The sequence below is a fragment of the Esox lucius genome, chromosome 3 (assembly GCF_011004845.1).
Source record: "Esox lucius isolate fEsoLuc1 chromosome 3, fEsoLuc1.pri, whole genome shotgun sequence".
In the NCBI taxonomy this organism is placed as follows: Eukaryota; Metazoa; Chordata; class Actinopteri; order Esociformes; family Esocidae; genus Esox; species Esox lucius.
In genome coordinates this window covers 22,269,628-22,291,601 of record NC_047571.1, presented here as the reverse complement: position 1 = coordinate 22,291,601, position 21,974 = coordinate 22,269,628, and the positions used below count along the sequence as shown (strand labels likewise).

Here is a 21,974-nt window from a genome sequence, read left to right as displayed (position 1 = left end):
CTGGGAAATCTGGCAGCGGTTTGTTTTCGTGGACAGGGCACAAAGGCATTAGTAAAAGCACATCTGTATATATATATATATATATTATACTAAATGTCATTGAAAACAAAAAATGGTAGGAGGCAACCTCACCAAAATAATGGTAGGAGAAAAACTGGTGAATGTTGCTAGGGATATACCATCACATCATCATGTCATTGGCCGTAAGAAGTACTTTCACATATTGGTCAGGTTTCATCGTGGTGACTGAATGTGGTCACATGTTGTTGGGATTGTAACAGAGCATGTTGAGCTGGATGTTCTCATCCCAGTGACGGAGCAGCAGGAACAGCTGCCTGGCAGCCCCCTTCAGCCCGGCCAAGTCCACCCCCTCCGGAAGCCGCTGGCCCCGGAGCCAGAAGTCGGCTTTGGCCGCCACCAGCTCCCACTCCATGAAGTAGCCTGCACAGCGGTGCTCCAGCCAGGCCAGGGCCACGGCCGTCGCCCAGCTTGAGCCCTCCGGGTCCCCCTGAGCCAGCAGGTCGCTCCCCTGCGGATCTGGAGCTGCCGGATCCAACGGAGGGCCCTCCCAGATGTCCGTCTCTGAGCCGCGGCCGCTGTCCGCCTGTGGCTGGGTGGTCTGTGGGGGGGGGCCACCTGGCATCTCAGGCAAACCTTCCTCATGGCCAGGTGGGACGGGGAGAGGGACCAGGGGCTCCCGGACCCGGTCAGGGATGCGACTCCCGCGGAGGCGTGGCTCTGGGTTCAGGGGAAGGTCGTCTGGACTGTGGGGGCCAACTGACGGCTTGGCACTAGTGGAGGACGCGTTGGAGGGAGAGGAGGTGCGGTAATGGGGGGGGCTGGTAGACTTGGTGGAGGTCAAGAAGCGGGTGGAGGAGGCGCCCAGGTGGAGGAGGTTACCAGCTGGGGGCTTGACCGTAGTGTTGGCGGTGGATGGGAGGGGTGAGGGCGCGGTGGGGGGGGAGGTGCACCGGAAGGGCGGGCTGAGGCTGCTGCGGTGACAGCCATAGGGCGACGCCCTCTTCAGGCGGTCCAGGGGGATCTGGATGCAGTCAGAGTAGACCTCTGTGAGGAGGAAGGCCCCTGAGGCCAGCTGAAGACGTACCTGTAGAGAACACAGCGTACACTGTACTAACACAGGGACACCAGGTACCCTCTTGAGAATATTGTTTTTGTAGATTAATTATCAGCAGAGTAACTACAGTAAAGCTCTCACAGCTAGCTAGCAGAAGTCTCTAAACCTGCAGGGCATTATTATAATTTTTTTACCAACACAAAATACAGCCTCGTATTTATGATCTCCAGGCCCGGCGCCCAAGCAAATCTGTTGAACGGGCATTTGATTTCCATAGGAGAGCATGTTTGTGATTACATTGGCACGTTTGTTCAAAACCATTTCAGCATCTGAGTGGTGCGCCGGACGGCCAACCCTCCTTCACTGTGCCAGTGGCTAAAACAGACATACAGTTGTCTCACCAGAGGCAGGTAGTCAGGAGTGTCCGTGTCTGTGTGGTTCTCTGCCTCAGCCGACAGACAGTGGCCCTTTAGAGGAACCTGCTTCCCTGAGGAGTTGGATGACCTCAGTCTCCCAAGAGGGAACCTGGAACCGAAGAAGCTCTCCATAGACTTGCTCTCCGCTGAGCGTTGGGTGCGGCTGGACAAAGTGCCGGACACGGCTGAGGGACTGGCAGGGTAGGTATTGCCCCCTGGGTCTGAAGGAGAGTCACACAGGACTGAGGAATAGTATCACATTTAGAACTTGTGTTTGGTTTAAGGTTGAGCCAATGTAGCTCATGGGACTTACTGCTGTCCCAAGACTTCAGACTGCAGGGGGAGGTAGGAGTATCGTCCCTGTCTGGGAAACAACAAAATAAAATGTCAACATGACCTGGGGTTCATTATTGTACTGTAATATGTAAATTGATTTAATGTCAGGTATTTAAGAAAAATAATATATATGAAAACTGTAATCGATTCTAATGTATTTTTTGTTCTTCGCTGTCAGAAACCAGGTAGATTTTACTTAGAATATACTGTACATACCACTTACCTCTGCTGGCTTATGAGTGCTCTTTACCTGTGGAGTTGCAGTTGTCCTCCATCTCTTCACTGTCTCTGCTGGAGTGGTGTCGGCCCAGTCCCACAGAATAGTCCCTGTGTCTACGACTGCCTGACTGGGGGCTCAGTCTAGTCCCCAAACGCACCCCTGTACCAGACAGGACCACAGTCATCACAGCTCCTATACAAACACCTTGGGACCTAGTTCCTCTAGGGTTTTTGTCTAGGCTACTGCCTTGTTGGATGTTTTATATCCTCTACGTCTGCATTGGTTGAGTGACACTGTGACAGCTGGTGTAAAATCAACAAAATCTTGAAAAACTGTCTCCAGGTACAGTCCTAAAACTGATAACAGACAGTATTAGTCACTGTGTGCATATTGTAAAACTTTTCGGTGTCCTCAGACATGTCTGAAGCATTACCTGTGATCCTCCCTTCCGCAGTTTCTAACGGACCCTTGCTGGTGTTGGTGTCAGTGGCAGTAAAGGCTGTGTACATACAGATGATTTTACAGCTCTTACTGGTCTGGATGGCCTTCATACGGTACCGCTTAGCGGGCCCTGCAAAACAAATATACTGCATAATCAACACAATACAATGACCAAAGAAATGACCTCCTCAACCCCAAGCCTGGAAGAACACTGGCGAAGACCCTCACCGTGCTCAATGTCACTTTCCTTCTCCGCCATCTTCTCAAAGTCCCGGATGGCAGAACGAGCGGTCAGTTGGTGGATGATCTCCTCCCAGATTGCTCCCTCTCCTCCCCCAGGTGTCCCTTGGCTCTCAGGCGCCCAGAGCGGGGTCAGGTCCACAGCCACCTCCCAGGACATGGGCCTGCCCCCCAGGAGGCCGTGGATGAGGGAACGGCACTGGGCGGTGGGTGTGGGGGGGTCGTCCGGGTGGGCGGCGGTGAACAGGTACTCCGGGTCAGTGAAGCTGTCCCAGTCTAGAGGAGAGACAGGAAACAGCAGGCCACCTGGGAGGACAGAGAGAGAGTTAGGTGGGGTGGAAGGACGAACGGGTGGGCGAGTAAGAGAGGGAGTTAAAGAACTTCACTAACTGGAATCGGAGAAGCTCCTGCGGGACAACACTTCCCTGGGTGTAGGATGGCTTTCCCCATCGCTCTCCTCCAGCCTCCCACCGACCGCCTGGTCAAAAGAGACCCTCTCCAGCGCCCTCCGCAGGCGGTGCATGTCCAGCTCGCCCTGCGGGGAGGAGAAACTCCTCGCAGACATGGCAGAGCGAGCCAGAGCTCTCTGTCTCTTTCGAGACTCCTCCGCTCCATGACGCCCTGCCTGGATGGTGACAAGGGAAACGCGAATTACAGTAGTGACGGAGAATACTGTCACACGTCTGGGACCGGTCTCCTGTGGAAGATGGACACACAACCCTGGCGTTGCCAGTGACACGCTCTACCGAATGAGCTCCATCGGACTCCGATTCCGTTATAAGGTTCTGGGCATGATGATGATCGAAACGTCCCTTTCTACTTGCAGAGTGCTTTGTACAGTACAAACAAATGTTTCACAGATCAATACTAAAAGATGGTAGCCAAAAAGAAGTGGACTCCATACATACAAGGACCCACAGGTAATGTTATTTTTCGTTACAGTTAAAAAATATATATATGTTTAAACAATTTGCAGTGGAAAATATAATAGCCATTTGTCATTGGATGTTTTCTCCAATAGTCCTGCTGCACCCTTTGTCTCTTCTATCAGCATCACTAAGACACACAATCATTGAGCCCATTGAAGGACAATGTTAAAAAGGAACATGCCAAATCCCTCTGTCAATTCCTGGTTGCTAAATAAAATTCTCAATCTGAATTAAGAAAACAAGCATTGAATATTGTAAGGAATCACTATGCTGTCTAAATACTTTTTTCTATTTTAAAAATTTAATTCTTCAGAGCTTTTGTAAGCTGGATGACCAAAAGGTTATTTGAGTTAATTAGGTGATTAGAGCTCTTCTCATGTCGACATTTCTGAATAATAAATGTTTTATTCTAATATTTGGAGATACTGGATTTTTGATTTTCATGAGCTGTAAGCTGTAATCATCAAGATTTTATGTGTAATGAATCTAGAATATATGAAGGTGTCACTTTTCTATTTGAATTACAGGGGGAAAAAAATGTTTTGAGATGCACCTGTATTAGTTAAGGGTAGAATTGGCTATGAACACAAATTGTTTTTGCTGTAATTCATCCAACTTCCACAAGGTGGAAACAAATGAAGAATATCTCTTAAGGAAAAAAAAAGTTTGTATCTCATTCATTACTGTAGTTCAAACTCCACTGAGATGGGACTAACTTCAGTAAACAGCAACAGACCTTCTTTGATACAAAATCTGTGTTCTCTGAGGAGGTCTGTTGCCATGCTGAATCACTCCAGCGGGACAGGGTGCTCCTCTGCTCCATCTTCTCGAGGCCTTGCGGCAGAGAGCCAGTGTCCATGTAGGGGGTGGGGATGGGGTCTGGGGGGTAGGGGCCACTCATTGAGACGGAGGGGGTATAACTGTGTGTGTAGTGGAGTCCCTTCTCACTGCTCAGGGAGCAGCGGGTCAAAACATATTGCTCCTGAACATAGGAACTCTCCTGGATCCTCTGTAGAACATCACTGGACCACTCCACTTCCCCACCTGTGGAGACATCAGAGTCCCACTGTCAGTGTCTCACCTGTACTGGTCAGTCTCAGTGTCTCATCTGTATTGGTCAGTCTCAGCATCTCCCCTGTACTGGTCAGTCAGTGTCTCACCTGTACTGGTCAGTCTCAGTGTCTCATCTGTATTGGTCAGTCTCAGCATCTCACCTGTACTGGTCAGTCTCAGCATCTCACCTGCACTGGTCAGCCTCAGTATCTCGCCTGTACTGGCCAGTCTCAACATCTCACCTGTACTGGTCCCAGTCTCAGTATCTCATCTGTACTGGTCAGTCTCAGTATCTCATCTGTACTGGTCACAGTCTCAGTATCTCACCTGTACTGGTCCCAGTCTCAGTATCTCACCTGTACTGGTCACAGTCTCAGTGTCTTTGGCGCAGGAGAACTCGGAGGAAATTTCTCGTGAAATTTCCCTCAGCGCATCGTCTAGGTCTGGACAATCTGACGATGTCACCAGAGGGAGGAGCTCAGACGATAGGGGAGAGGACACCTCATCGTTTGAATGGCCGAACACAGAACCCACTGAGTCCCGAGACATGCCCTTCTCGCCATTACTACGCCCCTATAGAACACAGCAGATGACAGAATCAACTGAGTGGATTTGGTTTTCCTTATAGTATGCATGCTGTCCACAAAAAGAAAAAACATGGATGTCTATCTAGAGTGGATGGTGATTCACCTCAGGCTTCTTGCCGCTGAAACTGGACACATCATACAGGGTACAGTAGCCAATCAGGCAATTCCCAGGGTAGAGGGGAGGGATCTCATTGGGTGACAGGAGAGCCTCCATGTTATCAGGAAGATACCAGTCGATACGTACATCCGTCAGGACTGGCTCAAAGGCCTTCTTCAGGGACTTGATTAGCTGAGGGGTCAGTGGTTGGTTAAAAGGTTAGGATTATTGTCTTGGTTTAACAGGTTAGTTCAAATCTGTTTTTATTTCTAAGTTCAGGAGGGAAGCAATGTTGTAATAACATTTTAAGTAGAGACTATAACCCCAGTGCAAATACTGAAATGTTTCCAGTAGAGGGCGCTGATGCCACTTCACTCACCTTGGGCTGCAGCCTCTCTTCATCACTTAAGAACTCTGTGGTTCCACCTGTCACCTTGGCAACACCCTGTAAAAGCCTTCTACAGGCTCGGGGGCCCAAGCCAAGACCAAAGCACCTGTCACAATAACACAACACCTCCTCATTAATGAGAGACAACAGAAAGAGAGTCATAGAATGTGAGAGAGAGAGGACAAAGAGAGAGGATGGAGACAAGAGAAACAGAGTAACAAGAGCGAATGAAAACGACAGAAGAGAAGAAGAACAGACGTATTACTTAGGGTTGAGAAGGAGCAGAGTGCTCGATTAATATAGGTTATATCTTATTGCTAGAGTTCTGAGCAGATTTGAATGCAGACCAGTCGGCAGACTGCCAAAGTTCTGTGTCTGGAACTAGAACGGAGAAGAGAAATGGCCTTGGGATATTTGCAGGATGGAATTGTTCTATCTTGTGAGAGGAATATGTAACATGAGCCTCATACGCAATGTAACAATCACTCGCTGAAATTGTGCGCCCCAACCGAGAGAATGCTGTCTTTGCAGTGTTTTCTCGTTCATGTTTCCGACCACGTGCATGATCTCCTTGCGAATGGTTTGATAAAAAAGGATCCTATTCTAAAGACACCCTGTTGACTCTGAACATTTCTTCCACAGAACCTTCACAACCCGCATCATATAATGGATTTACTGGGTCGTTTGACATCTAAGCCTGAATCAGTGTCTACACGCAGCACTGTTCAACACAACACCGAGAGCAATGGAAAGCCATTACACTAATTGAAAGGGCCACAAGGCCAGACAAATTGAAAAGGCAAGTGGCAGACAGTGTTTCACTCGTCTCTGTGGTCCCACATTAATATTGATGCTCATGCATGCGCATGTAATTAACACACACACACACACATACACCCCCCCGTTCCGACAGACCCAGGCATGCACACACAGGCTAGGGTTAGAGGTCGGAATCACATTTGTAGATTGACGGCTTCCTACCTGCAATTGTGCTTGCTAAACAGGGTCTGTGTGCTGTCGTTGGAAAGCTGGGCTAACAGCAGAATACTAACGAAGGACAAATTGAGTTATTACCCTTATGTGCCAGGCACAGGGAGCTGGTGGAGGGTGGGGGAGCACTAGAGGGGCGTGGCAGTATAACTGCAGAGGAAAGCACTTTGGGATTAATGGGTGTGGCTTATAACTGTACATACAGTGTCTGCCACTGTCTTTTTTTTTAACTTTCTCTCTCTTTTCTGTCTTTCTGTCTACCTTGGTGTTTCTGTCTAACTTGGTGTTTCTGTCTAACTCTCAGATTTTCTCTAGATGATGAGATCCCCTAACTCTTCGCAATTTAATGTTGAGAAACGTTCTTTTTAAATTCTTGGTGTGGTGAACCCCTCCCCATCCTCTCTTCTGACAGACCCATCCTCTCTGGAATGATCTTTTAATACCCAATCATGTTACTGACCTGTTGCCAATTGACGTAATTAATTGTGTGATATTCCACCAGGTTTAGTTTTTCAGCATTACACAACGTTTCTAGTCTTTTGGTGCCTCTGTCCCAACTGGCATCAAATTCAAAGTGGATATATATGTGCATATATTTTTCAAAAAACAATCAAATCTCTCAGTTTCAACATCTGATATGTTGTCTTTGTACTATTTCCTATTGAATACAGAGTTTAAATGATTTGCACATTATTTCATTTTTTTTTATTTACAATTTACGCAGCATCCCAATATTTTGAGAAACGGGGTTATACTTTATCTCTACCTCTCTTGCTTTCTCTCATTTCCTCCCTCTCTCTTCCAAACACACTCAGAGACATACAGAAGCACACACACTATCATAGCTATAATCATGGTGGAACCGACAGTGTCCTTTTTGGATAAGAAGGAATGTGGCTGTACCTGGCAACACAGGAGTTCCTGCGGACCAGCTCCAGCACTTTGCCCACACTGCTGACACCGCCATCCGTAATGATGAACACCTGGCGGGGGCAGGATCGCTGCACGGGCTGCTGATAGACCCAGGACAGTGCCCCCAACAGGTTGGTGGCCCTCATGTCAGCCCTCATCCTCTGGATATACTCACAAGCCTGGGCCAGGGTCACCTGAGGAAGGAAACAATGTCTACCATCATCAAACTGTTCTTTGAACTATCTCATCAACGAGGGAAGATGAATCTGTCCATCTACGATATGGAATGTGATATAACGTACACCTACGGGCAATTGTACATCTATAATATGGGATGTGACATGGTGTTGTATGACAGGACAGGTTGATTGGTTGATGGGAATTTCTGTCTCACATTTCATCAGGGAAAATCCTTCAGTTGTTTGATATATAATACTGGTAAATCACAATTCAATACAGTTGGAATATAGACTGACATCATGCTATGCCAATAGTAGCCCTGTCCAACCTTTAAGGCAAAACAAACATAACCAAGCCTGTATAGAACATCAACCATTGACAGAGCAGGTCCACCACCGTCAGTACCGGCCAAATCACTAAGGCACACAAACAACCATTACTGTCTATGATACATTCGAACAGAGAGGGAGAAGGAGAAGAGGGAGAAGGTAAGGAGGGAGAAGGAGAGGAGAGAAAGAGAGGAGGGAGAAGGAGAGGAGAGAAGGAGAAGGAGAGGAGGGAGAAGGACAGGAGAGAAGAGAAGCAGAGGTTGGTTGGCTAATGGCTCGTCCTCATTTTCACCTGTCATTTTAATGTGCACGAAAGGTCACCATATGTTGTTTAACTGCTGTTTGTCCTTGCACAGCCCAAGTCTAAAACCTGATACTGCGCTACCAAGGTGACCACGGTGTGAGACTGAGCTGACCTGGACTCTGAGGGACACAGAAGAGGACAGAGGAACTGGACAGAACGTCCACAGAAGGTTCTGCTAACAGCAGGTTGAGCTGAATTAATTGTGCTACGGTGTGTAGACCTTCAGACAGGGAGGGTGAGGACTCGTGTGACTCTGTACTTACGTCTGTGCAGAGCTTGCTGTTGGTGAACAGGGTTTTGGTGGTGGTGCCGAAACCTACGATGTTGAGCATGGTGCCTGGAGGAAGACTCTTCAAAGTCACCACCATGGCTTCCTGTTGGGGTAAGAGTCGTCGGACAGGACATTTGAACACCATTACGTTCCAGTTCGGGAGGATGTTCTTCCATTTAAAGTTACCTCCCAAGACTTACAATGTACGTCCATGAAACATGCACAACGCTGACCCCATGACCTGTGGACAGACCACTCTCAAATAGATTCTGTCCATAATGTCCCCATCCTCAGTCAGAGCAGACATGCGTTACGTAGTGCACATTGGACTTTCTCCTGCATCACCTTGATGCGCTGGATGTTGACGCCGCTCATGCTGCCACTGCGATCTATGAGGAACAGCAGCTCTCTGGTGGCGCGCTGTAGCTCCGGAGGCTCTGACAGCAGGTCAGGGCAGAAGTTGAGCATCAGGACAGGACTGTTCAGGATGTCCTTGTGGTACCTCTTTCTCACAAACTCCAACTGCACAGGAGGATTCATTTAGAGAATTTGTCATAATTTAAAAACGTACACTCGGAGCCAGTAGAATCCATTTCATTGATGTTTAGGGAATTGCCATTCATTTTCCCAAACCCAAGTTAACAAAACCGACAGTTATCATGTTTCTAAAGCAAAATAGGAAGAGAAATGGTGGTGAAACAGACATTTAAGGGGCAGAAAGATTGAAAGAAATTGTACAATTATGTACGGACAAAAAGCAAGGTTACTTAACAATAATAAACTTTCATAGTGTTATTAATAGCATGTTTGCTACATTGATTGCAAAGATTTTTGAAAGGTTGGTCACAGAGATTTTGTTACCTATTCAAATTTTGGAATTCCTATAACCAATGTTATAGCAAAGTTGTGAAAATCTGATTGGGGAAAAGGACAGGAAATAATGAAACCCCAAATTCAGTATCTCCGAAAATTTGAATATTACTTAAGACCAATACAAAAAAAATATTTTTAGAAATGTTGGCCAGCTGAAAAGTATGAACATGAAAAGTATGAGCATGTACAGCACTCAATACTTAGTTGGGGCTCCTTTTGCCTGAATTACTGCAGCAATGCAGCATGGCATGGAGTTGATCAGTCTGTGGCACTGCTCAGGTGTTATGAGAGCCCAGGTTGCTCTGATAGTGGCCTTCAGCTCTTCTGCATTGTTGGGTCTGGCGTATCGCATCTTCCTCTTCACAATACCCCATAGATTTTCTATAGGGTTAAGGTCAGGTGAGTTTGCTGGCCAATTAAGAACAGGCATACCATGGTCCTTAAACCAGGTACTGGTAGCTTTGGCACTGTGTGAAGGTGCCAAGTCCTGTTGGAAAATGAAATCTGCATCTCCATAAAGTTGGTCAGCAGGAAGCATGAAGTGCTCTAAAACTTCCTGGTAGACGGCTGCGTTGACCTTGGACCTCAGAAAACACAGTGGACCAACACCAGCAGATGACATGGCATCCCAAACCATCACTGACTGTGGAAACTTTACACTGGACTTCAAGCAACGTGGATTCTGTGCCTCTCCTCTCTTCCTCCAGACTCTGGGACCTTGATTTCCAAAGGAAATGCAAAATGTACTTTAATCAGAGAACATAACTCAGCAGCAGTCCAGTCCTTTTTGTCTTTAGCCAAGGCGAGATGCTTCTGACGCTGTGTCTTGTTCAAGAGTGGCTTGACACAAGGAACAGCTGAAACCCATGTCTTGCATATGTCTGTGCGTGGTGGTTCTTGAAGCACTGACTCCAGCTGCAGTCCATTCTTTGTGAATCTCCCCCACATTTTTGAATGGGTTTTATTTCACAATCCTCTCCAGGGTGCAGTTATCCCTATTGCTTGTACACTTTTTTCTACCACATCTTTTCCTTCCCTTCGCCTCTCTATTAATGTGCTTGGACACAGAGCTCTGTGAACAGCCAGCCTCTTTAGCTATGACCTTTTGTGTCTTGCCCTCCTTGTGCAAGGTGTCAATGTTTGTCTTTTGGACATGTCAAGTCAGCAGTCTTCCCCATGATTGTGTTGCCTACAGGACTAGACTGAGAGACCATTTAAAGGCTTTTGCAGGTGTTTTGGTTTAATTAGCTGATTAGAGTGTGGCACCAGGTGTCTTCAATATTGAACCTTTTCACAACATTCTAATTTATACTGAATTTGGGGTTTTCATTATTTGTCAGTTATAATCATCAAAATTAAAAGAAAAAAACACTTGAAATATATCAGTCTGTGTGGAATGAATATATACATTATACAAGTTTCACTTTTTGAATGGAATTACTGAAATAAATAAACTTTTTGATGATATTCAAATTTTATGACCAGCACCTGTATATATATATAATAAAGCCACTGCTGTTTGTGCAAAGAGAATTGATTTCTCAAGACCAGCTCACCCTTTTCTCTGGTTCTGCTTCTTTGCGAGCAAACCGAATGAAGTCGCGGCGGGCACAGGTCTGCTTCTCGTATTGGCTGAAGGTGAGCCGACCCCTCTCCAAGATGACCAATGGACTGTGTGGCTCTGGAAGAAAGAGTTAGATAATAGAGCTCAAGTGAGATAAGGAAGGAGGACTTCAGATACTATCGTGATGCAAGAAAACCCACACACAAACACACACGCCCCCTCCCTCACCACTGAGGTGCAGTATGATCTCTATGTGTCTGTCGTATGGGTGCTCCTGTGCCAGCGTGATGTAGGTGACAGAGGCACTCTGGGCGCTGGGGTCTGCATCCGCCCTCAGGGCATGGGTGGGGCTTTCCAGACCTGTCAGCAAACACACCCAGTTCAGCCACAACCCCCCACGCAGTGACCACACAGGGGTGACACAGCACGGGTGAATGTCTCCCGCAGGAAAGAGGTCTTCTTTAACAGGACCTCCCGGGTTAAACTGTCAATGAATGTATACTGGTAGTACAAGGCTAATGTATGAAGATAGTGCCATTGTGTAGATAAATGGGCATTGGTATGATGTGGGTATTATACCAGCCAGCAGGCATGCCCCTCGGACCAGTAGCTGGAAGTTGAGCTCATAGGGTGCCAGGTTGGTGGCGGGGCTGGTGAAGATGGCATGGGCACAGTGTTGTTCCGACCCCAGAACCCTCTCCTGTTTCCCTGAGGTGGCTCCGAAACAACTGGTGGGCCTGGCAGGAAGGAGGGAGAGAACATGAAAAGTCGGAATAGATTAGAAGAGGAATGAATAAACCCTTACAGAGAACCTCACTACTTTTGAAACACTTCACTTGATCAAATGTTTCTGCATGAACTTTCATGTTTTCTCACAGGTTTTCACGTTAAGTTCACATGTAATCATTTGAAATGGTATTTTTGGAACACATATTTTTTGAATTACACATGCACTTTGTTTTCTACATTTGTGAAAAAGTATTTTATTGGCATCAAACAACCAAACATTTACATTGCTTTTAATGGGAAAGCACATACCCTGGGTCATCTGATTTCCCCCCATTTTCACTTTTGCTTGCCGTCAACCGTCCTGTGGCAATGGGAGTAAGTACTGTGGGATAGACAAGGCGGATTGCGCCACTCTCCAAGGTCAAGGGTTCCATGGTGGTGCTGATGATGACAGATACTATGTCCATCGGGCCAATGACCCCCGTGCCTACAATGAAGGTGGTTCGCTCCAGGTCCTTATCTAGAATTATATGACCTATGAGAAAGAGTGGTAAGAAACCAAATCCTTGTCATCTCCTACCATCTGCCCCATCCTCCAAGACCACACCATTGTGTAGTTAAACAAATTGTGAGAATGGAAGGAATTTTTAAAGGGTATTTTTACTCCTGCAGAGATCCTGTACTCTCCGCAGCTGTAAGCATCTGAAAGTGTAGCCTGCGATGGTATTTCTAAAGAGACTTCTCGGATTCATTACATTAGTGTTGGAATGTGACAAGAGGTCTATGTTTCCTTATGGCAAAGGGGTCTCTGTGAATGAGAGCAAGAACAATTCCTCCCAAATGGATTAGCAGGGAGCAGGATATTGGGTACATACTGTAGGCTTTTAGCCCAGCATGTTTAAATCTGTTCTTTAAAATGCCTGCGGAGCCCTTGATTCCGTTACATGCTGTTTTTATAGTGACTTTCTGACCATCGGTTTTTTATAGGAAAAATCATGCAATTCAGTGCTCAACAACATAGAGTGTTTCCGAGACCATGCAGTGATGTCCACTACAGAATTGTGTCTGTTTTTAATGCAGTGCTGCCTGAGGGCCTGAAGATCACCACCATCCAATATTGGTTTTCGGCCTTGTCCCTTGCGCTCCAGATTCTCTGAGAGAAATCTCTTTTAATGATATTATGTACCGCAGATGATGAGATCCCCAAACTCTTTGCAATATTACAATAAGAAACGTTATTCTTAAATTTTGCACAATTTGCCTGCAGTCTTTCACAGAGCGATGAACCCCTCCCCATCTTTTCCTCTGAAAAACTCATCCCCTCTAGAAGGCCCTTTTTATACTTAATCCTTTTACTGACCTGTTGCCAATTAATCTAATTAGTTGTGAGATGTTCCACCAGGTTTTTTTAGCCTTACACTACATGTCCAGTCTTTTTTTGCCCTGTCCCAACTTTTTTGAAACATGTTGCTGGCATTAAATTCAAAGTGGGCATAAACATTTCTCAGTTTAAACATTTGAATCGTTTTCTTTGTAATATTTTCTATTGAATATGATTTGTACATCATTGCATTCTGTTTTTCAACTTTTTTGGAAACTTTTTATATAAATATTTTATATAAATATTTTTTATAAAATGGCTACTGTATCTCCTTATAATGATATAAAGTCACTGACACTGCAAATGTTTTGCTTTACTTGGTGGTGCTGCCCTTTTTTTAGTAGCTTTGCTGGTCTATGGCTTTTGTCATTCCCCATTCATGTAACAGACATAACACGTGCAGTAACAGACACAACACATGTACTGACAGACACAACACGTGTACTAGCAGACACAACACGTGCACTAACAGACACAACACCTGCACTAACAGACACAGCATGTGCACTATAAATTCAGGTTTGCAGTTTGCACCCAGAATTTCCACCAGTGCTGTCTCACTCTAGGAAAGTCAGTGGTGAGTCACAGTGAAATCTAATAAAACAATCACACCCCTGCTTTGTTACCAATGCCAGCAGCACATTTGCATTCAATCTTACAGAGGGGCATCTGACAGAAAGAGGGAGAGAGAGAGAAGGAGAGAGGGAGGCAGGGAGGGCGGATGAAGTGGGTAAACGAGGAGTGAAACAGCAGTGATGACTAATGCGATAACTTCCCTCCCTCACCGTTGGTACACTGCATGTCAAGGCTGGAGCTCCCACAGCAGCTCCACTCCCGTCCGTCGCCACACCTGCCCTCCAGCCCCAGTCCTGGGCAGCAGTCTAGACAGCAGTCCTCCAGCTTGCCCCGGCTCTGGATCTGGACCCCCACCATCCGGCCGGCGATCACTGCCTCAAAGCCCACCACCACCTCCTTCTCCCCCAGCGGGTACACAAACACACCTGGGGGTGGGGGCGAGGGGAATCTCTGTAGCACTTTGAGATTGATAAAATGTAAAGTGCAATACAAATAGAATTTATTATTATTACTATTATTATTAAACAGACGTCAGCTGAAAGCTTATGGAAGGACTCTCCAAGTCAAGATCTGGCTGTAGAGGTTGCAGCTTGGTATTTGATTGATTGATTGATTGCTTAACCCCAAAAACACCACCCCCCTTGTTTCTTCAGTGGGTGGCCTATGACCTGTGCTGTGCCTCACCCTCCACTGGTTCTGTGTCTGTGTTGGCATATGTGAGGTGTGTGGTGACACCCAGAGAACAACCATTGGCACAGGACTTGATGCAGGAGGCCTTGAGGAGCAGTGGGGCCCACGTCGACCGGTTTCTCAGGCCCACCATGGTTTCTGGAAGACAGGAAAAATCCTTGATTTACATTTGTGTGTGTGCATGTCAGTGTGAGTTTGTGTGTGTGTGTGTGTGTGTGTGTGTATGTGTCTGTAAAATGAGAAAAACATCTGTCTGGGCTTCTTATGAGAACGAAATATGTGTATTGTCAACCATGGGACATTCTGTGAAGTGAGGACATTGGCCGGTCTTCACAAACCAAAATGACTATTTTAGACTTAAGGTTAGGATTAAAGTTAGGGATAGACCTAGCATTAGGTAATGGGTTTGGAGTTAGGTTTAGTAATACTTCCAGAAAAGGGAGACACAATTTGGGGTAGTAAAGACGACAACATTATATAACACTATAGTATTAACAATAATATTAAGGTAGTCAGACATGTCGAGAGTTAAGCAGAGTCAGTGAAGGTAGTAAGACAGGTCGAAAGTTAATCAGAGTCAGTGAAGGTAGTCAGACAGGTCAAGAGTTAAACAGAGTCAGTGAAGGTAGTCAGACAGGTCGAGAGTTAAGTAGAGTCAGTGAAGGTAGTCAGACAGTTCGAGAGTTAAGCAGAGTCAGTGAAGGTAGTCAGACAGGTTGAGACTTAAGCCGAGTCAGTGAAGGTAGTTAGGTTGAGAGTTAAGCAGAGTCAGTGAAGGTAGTCAGACAGGTTGAGAGTTAAGCAGAGTCAGTGAAGGTAGTCAGACATGTCGAGAGTTAAGCAGAATCAGTGAAGGTAGTCAGACATGTCGAGAGTTAAGCAGAGTACGTGAAGGCAGTCAGACAGGTCGAGAGTTAAGTAGAGTCAGTGAAGGTAGTCAGACAGTTCAAGAGTTAAGCAGAGTCAGTGAAGGCACCAGACAGGTCGAGAGTTAAGCAGAGTCAGTGAAGGTAGTCAGACAGGTTGAGACTTAAGCCGAGTCAGTGAAGGTAGTTAGGTCGAGAGTTAAGCAGAGTCAGTGAAGGTAGTCAGACAGGTCGAGAGTTAAGCAGAGTCAGAGAAGGTAATCAGACAGGTCAAGAGTTAAGCAGGGTCAGTGAAGGTAGTCAGACAGTTCGAGAGTTAAGCAGAGTCAGTGAAGGTAGTCAGACAGGTTGAGACTTAAGCCAAGTCAGTGAAGGTAGTTAGGTCGAGAGTTAAGCAGAGTCCGTGAAGGTAGTCAGACAGGTCGAGAGTTTAGCAGAGTCAGTGAAGGTAGTCAGACAGGTCGAAAGTTAATCAGAGTCAGTGAAGGTAGTCAGACAGGTCGAGAGTTAAGCAGAGTCAGAGAAGGTAATCAGACAGGTCAAGAGTTAAGCAGGGTCAGTGAAGGTAGTCAGACAGTTCGAGAGTTAAGCAGAGTCAGTGAAGGTAGTCAGACAGGTTGAGACTTAAGCCAAGTCAGTGAAGGTAGTTAGGTCGAGAGTTAAGCAGAGTCCGTGAAGGTAGTCAGACAGGTCGAGAGTTTAGCAGAGTCAGTGAAGGTAGTCAGACAGGTCGAAAGTTAATCAGAGTCAGTGAAGGTAGTCAGACAGGTCAAGAGTTAAGCAGAGTCAGTGAAGGCAGTCAGACAGGTCGAGAGTTAAGCAGAGTCAGTGAAGGTAGTCAGACAGTTCGAGAGTTAAGCAGAGTCAGTGAAGGTAGTCAGACAGTTCGAGAGTTAAGCAGAGTCAGTGAAGGTAGTCAGACAGGTTGAGACTTAAGCCGAGTCAGTGAAAGTAGTTAGGTCGAGAGTTAAGCAGAGTCAGTGAAGGTAGTCAGACAGGTTGAGAGTTAAGCAGAGTCAGTGAAGGTAGTCAGACATGTCGAGAGTTAAGCAGAATCAGTGAAGGTAGTCAGACAGGTCGAGAGTTAAGCAGAGTCAGTGAAGGCAGTCAGACAGGTCGAGAGTTAAGTAGAGTCAGTGAAGGTAGTCAGACAGGTCAAGGGTTAAGCAGAGTCAGTGAAGGCATCAGACAGGTCGAGAGTTAAGCAGAGTCAGTGAAGGTAGTCAGACAGGTTGAGAGTTAAGCCGAGTCAGTGAAGGTAGTTAGGTCGAGAGTTAAGCAGAGTCAGTGAAGGTAGTCAGACAGGTCGAGAGTAAAGCAGAGTCAGAGAAGGTAATCAGACAGGTCAAGAGTTAAGCAGGGTCAGTGAAGGTAGTCAGACAGTTCGAGAGTTAAGCAGAGTCAGTGAAGGTAGTCAGACAGGTTGAGACTTAAGCCGAGTCAGTGAAGGTAGTTAGGTCGAGAGTTAAGCAGAGTCCGTGAAGGTAGTGAGACAGGTCGAGAGTTTAGCAGAGTCAGTGAAGGTAGTCAGACAGTTCGAGAGTTAAGCAGAGTCAGTGAAGGTAGTCAGACAGGTTGAGACTTAAGCCGAGTCAGTGAAGGTAGTTAGGTCGAGAGTTAAGCAGAGTCCGTGAAGGTAGTGAGACAGGTCGAGAGTTTAGCAGAGTCAGTGAAGGTAGTCAGACAGGATGAGAGTTAAACAGAGTCAGTGAAGGTAGTCAGACAGGTCGAGAGTTTAGCAGAGTCAGTGAAGGTAGTCAGACAGGTCGAAAGTTAATCAGAGTCAGTGAAGGTAGTCAGACAGGTCAAGAGTTAAGCAGAGTCAGTGAAGGCAGTCAGACAGGTCGAGAGTTAAGCAGAGTCAGTGAAGGTAGTCAGACAGTTCGAGAGTTAAGCAGAGTCAGTGAAGGTAGTCAGACAGTTCGAGAGTTAAGCAGAGTCAGTGAAGGTAGTCAGACAGGTTGAGACTTAAGCCGAGTCAGTGAAAGTAGTTAGGTCGAGAGTTAAGCAGAGTCAGTGAAGGTAGTCAGACAGGTTGAGAGTTAAGCAGAGTCAGTGAAGGTAGTCAGACATGTCGAGAGTTAAGCAGAATCAGTGAAGGTAGTCAGACAGGTCGAGAGTTAAGCAGAGTCAGTGAAGGCAGTCAGACAGGTCGAGAGTTAAGTAGAGTCAGTGAAGGTAGTCAGACAGGTCAAGGGTTAAGCAGAGTCAGTGAAGGCATCAGACAGGTCGAGAGTTAAGCAGAGTCAGTGAAGGTAGTCAGACAGGTTGAGAGTTAAGCCGAGTCAGTGAAGGTAGTTAGGTCGAGAGTTAAGCAGAGTCAGTGAAGGTAGTCAGACAGGTCGAGAGTAAAGCAGAGTCAGAGAAGGTAATCAGACAGGTCAAGAGTTAAGCAGGGTCAGTGAAGGTAGTCAGACAGTTCGAGAGTTAAGCAGAGTCAGTGAAGGTAGTCAGACAGGTTGAGACTTAAGCCGAGTCAGTGAAGGTAGTTAGGTCGAGAGTTAAGCAGAGTCCGTGAAGGTAGTGAGACAGGTCGAGAGTTTAGCAGAGTCAGTGAAGGTAGTCAGACAGTTCGAGAGTTAAGCAGAGTCAGTGAAGGTAGTCAGACAGGATGAGAGTTAAACAGAGTCAGTGAAGGTAGTCAGACAGGTCGAGAGTTTAGCAGAGTCAGTGAAGGTAGTCAGACAGGTTGAGAGTTATGCAGAGTCAGTGAAGGTAGTCAGACAGGTCGAGAGTTATGCAGAGTCAATGAAGATAGTCAGACAGGTTGAGAGTTAAGCAGAGTCAGTGAAGGTAGTCAGACAGGTCGAGAGTTAAGCTGAGTCAGTGAAGGTAGTCAAACAGGTCGAGAGTTAAGCAGAGTCAGTGAAGGTAGTCAGACAGGTCGAGAGTTAAGCTGAGTCAGTGAAGGTAGTCAGACAGGTCGAGAGTTTAGCAGAGTCAGTGAAGGTAGTTAGGTCGAGAGTTAAGCAGAGTCAGTGAAGGTAGTCAGACAGGTCGAGAACCTGATGGTTTGCATATAGAACTGCATATAAATCTCTTTAAGATGAGAGTATTAGGGGTTGTGTTAGGAATTGTGTTAGGGGTTGTGTTAGGGGTTGTGTTAGGGGTTGTGTAACGAGTTGTGTTAGGAGTGAAGGTTAGGGAAATCATTTTATTGTAATCACATATTGGTCCTTATTCTGACACCAAGATGTTTGTGAGGGCATGCGTGTGTGGCCACACATTTAAAGTGCCTAAATGTCTACCCTTATCAAGTTGATCCGAAGCACAGTCTGGAAACTTCCAACAGACCATTATATGCTTGTAAATAAGTCTTTCAACTAGTGGAAAAATTATTGGCCACAAAGAGTCTTGACAGTTATTTTCAAAATGTCAGCCAAACATCCCCAGGGTTAATAAACCTGGCTTCAGGGTTGGTACAATAGAGAAAAGGTAAACATGTTGAATTACCTGTGGAACCATAAGATGTATTTATTTACAGCAGCCCCCCTCTTACCAGGGCTTATGACTGAGGTTAGGTAACTGAGCTAACCCCTTTCCACCTGCATAGCAACCGGTTGCAGAAGTCGTGTTGAAGCAGAGCTCAATCATTAACAGACTGGTCACCACACTCCTGGCTCTATGGAAGCATCTCCTCAATGGATATCTGATGCAAATCCCCTCTTTACAACTACTGACCTTCTCTGACCATGGGAGAGATAGAGGTGGTTGTATGTAAGATGTGTATTTTCGTGTGAGCGCCACAGTTAGGGAAAGAGCGTAAGTTAGTTGGGGTACTGGTACCTCCTAGTAAAAGTATAGTCAAAGTATAAAAGTTTACATTATTTGAATATAACCTTAATTTCATTCAATAAAAAAGAGAGACCTTGGCAAAATGGCAGAACACAATAATTTAGATTTCATTGCAACAGCACTCCAGTTACAAAACATACATTTTTACCCACTCCAGGTTAAAAACATACATTTACACACTCCAGGTTAAAAACATACATTTACCCAGAGGTCCTCAAGTCAGTGTGTCATTCCTCAATCAGCAGTCAGTCAAGATCTAAAATTGATTCTTATCTTGAAAAGATTGGAAAACATGCAAATACTTCCTTATTATGCAGTTAACATATGGTAGCTTGAAACAAGCCTGTTGCATTCAACAGAACCAAGCACACAACAACATGAAAATGGATTATCAAAGTCCAGCTGGTCAAAGAAGAACATAAAACACAATGTTCAGAGCTATAATGTGCAGGTGTAATGGTTTCTACTGTTTCTAATGGTTTTATGTCAGCAGATCACAGCTCAGTGAGCAGTGACTGTTTGCTCTGGTTTGGGTAATGGGCTTTCTACATCCACCTATGACTAAGTAGATCAACAGCTTTCATCTAGCTACTGTGATCCAGAAGGATGGAAGGAGAGCCCATAACACAGTATGTCTGTTTAGGAGAAGGGGGGCATATGGAATTGGAATCAGAATTCAACAGGATACACCAATCAGGGAGAACAACCGAAAACAATGACAGATTTTACACTTAAATGTCTTGTTACTATCAAAGAACTGTTATTTATAAAAGTTTAGTTTAAGTTTAGTTTAACACGAACATATCAACCTTGCGTGCGTGAACAATGTGTCTGTGTGTGTGTGTATGTGTGAAAGAAAGAAAGAGACCAAGTGAGAGCGAGGGAGCACCAACCTGTTAGTAACTGTCAGGTTCTCAAGACTATGACAAAATGTCATAGAGGGATTGCACATACTGCCGTCAATTAAATTGTATCAGTTTTAGTGGGACATTATTAGAATTTTTTTTATATAAAATATGACAATCTTGACTATCCCCAATAACACTTAAACAAGCCACATAAATTCAGAGGATTGCTGTATGATATATTTTTCTTCGAACATTAAAATACATTACAATGTCATTGTCGGCTTCATATATTGGCCCAACTAGAACTCACGGCAAGTAGTCTAGAGTGAAAACGCAGCACATGACATTTATACATGCATATTGAGCTGCAATTAATTTTTGATGTGTAGAAAGTGACAGCAAGGTATATGCAGTGAGCATACATATGCCTACTACAGGCCATTTGCAATAAATGAACACCCCTTGTTAAAATGCTATATCAATAAATTGCCTTGCATTAACTTACCGTTCTCCCTGCTTCTCTGTGGGCACCGCTGGTGCAGTTGTTTCGGTCCTGTTCCTATCGGTGGTTTACATCACTGCATCCCACTTCAGTCTTCTTCCGTAGATAACCCCGCGAGGTTTTTTTTTTAACCCGTAAAGTATCTCGTTCTCCTCAGTGTACATATTACTCACGCGCGCACGCGCATTACAGACGGAACAGAGCATGCGTGTGCGTTTACACACATACAGAACATACATAAATGCACGCACACAAGCTGTTGCTCATCTGAACAGAAAGTCACTCCCTGTTTCTGTAAGGCGAACTATATTGGTTGGCAAGGATTAAGTTAAGACTTTTTTTTTAATGAGAAATAAATGCTACTATTGCTATTCAGAATAATGGGTATGAATTCAGTGTTACAGTTTTATATGCATTACACTGGTACTTTTAAGCCACAGCGTACAGTCCCCAGTAAATTACACTAAGATAAACATACGTGAGCTGATCTCCAACAACACCACATATCCCATCCTTAGCTGTCAACATTACAAACCAAACAGAAACCCCGTCTGGCCCTGGACCAGTTGCTGTGGTGGACATCATACAGACTGTCTGTTCTGTGTCCAGGCAATTGGTTTTGACTGTAGCCCATTACTCAAGATAATGGGTGATTGAGCCAGGAGGGAAAATGATCTGAATCTGTCTGCTTACCTATCCTCACAAGGTCAAAGTCAGAGTCATCATATGCCTTTATATCAATGCTTAAAACAGGCAAAAAGTGTCTGCACCTTGTTAGTCTAAATTGTTCTCCACAATGACATTGGTGAGGTGACTACAGATCTGTCCCTGTCTGTCCGTCAAACATTTCATTAGTAATCTGGATGAGTTAATGATGCCTTTTTTCTTTTTGTATAATTATTTTTTAAGCAGACTTTTTTAAGTTTAGCAACACCCAACTGCGTCCCCGTGAAAAGGTGATAGCCCTGTAACATTCAATAACTGGTTTGTGTCACCTTTAACTGCAATTACTACAACCTAGTACATCTTGTTGATCCGTCACTGACAGCACTGTGGAAAATGTTTGCATGCAGGGCTGCTTTCGTTTTGTGTCAGATTGAGCATAAACTGGTTTACACAGGTAGTGTCTTGGGTTTTGTTCAGAACATTGACTACAAAAATGCAAAAATTTGAATGTTTTGCTTTGCAGCTCTCCTGATGCAGACTTGAGTATTTCATATGGATCCTCGTCAAGCATGTTGGTGGTAGTGGGGTGTTTTGAGGACAATTTGCTGCTTCAGGACCTGAATAACCTCCCATCATTGAAGGAACCACACATTTTGCTCTGTGACAAATAATTCAGAAGCAGAATGTCAGATCATCCACCCGCAAAATTACATTTT

The 21,974-nt window shown here is 45.3% G+C and overlaps 1 protein-coding gene across 1 annotated transcript; it reads right to left on the bottom strand.

Annotated features, from left to right (window-relative positions):
* Positions 1-164: 164 nt before the first annotated feature.
* vwa5b2 (von Willebrand factor A domain containing 5B2) lies at positions 165-20,706 on the bottom strand. The gene is made up of 21 exons (XM_010888774.3): positions 20,596-20,706; positions 14,576-14,719; positions 14,101-14,316; positions 12,244-12,469; positions 11,785-11,942; positions 11,434-11,565; positions 11,198-11,322; positions 9,114-9,290; positions 8,761-8,871; positions 7,676-7,878; positions 5,774-5,888; positions 5,401-5,586; positions 5,067-5,283; positions 4,394-4,701; positions 3,119-3,353; positions 2,717-3,034; positions 2,481-2,618; positions 2,078-2,206; positions 1,805-1,855; positions 1,477-1,712; positions 165-1,105 (listed from the first exon to the last, which is right to left on the bottom strand). The coding sequence occupies exons 2-21, from the start codon at positions 14,712-14,714 to the stop codon at positions 257-259; spliced, it is 4,269 nt and encodes a 1,422-aa protein (XP_010887076.2). The 5' UTR covers positions 14,715-14,719; positions 20,596-20,706; the 3' UTR covers positions 165-256.
* Positions 20,707-21,974: the final 1,268 nt, after the last annotated feature.

Excerpts from the sequence above, each read along its gene's own strand:
- vwa5b2 (XM_010888774.3), bottom strand. The coding sequence starts at position 14,714 with ATGGTGGGCCTGAGAAACCGGTCGACGTGGGCCCCACTGCTCCTCAAG. Across the intron at positions 11,566-11,784 it reads AGGGGCATGCCTGCTGGCTG|GTCTGGAAAGCCCCACCCAT; the intron begins GTATAATACCCA and ends GTTTGCTGACAG. Across the intron at positions 2,207-2,480 it reads TGCGGAAGGGAGGATCACAG|GGGTGCGTTTGGGGACTAGA; the intron begins GTAATGCTTCAG and ends TGTCTGGTACAG.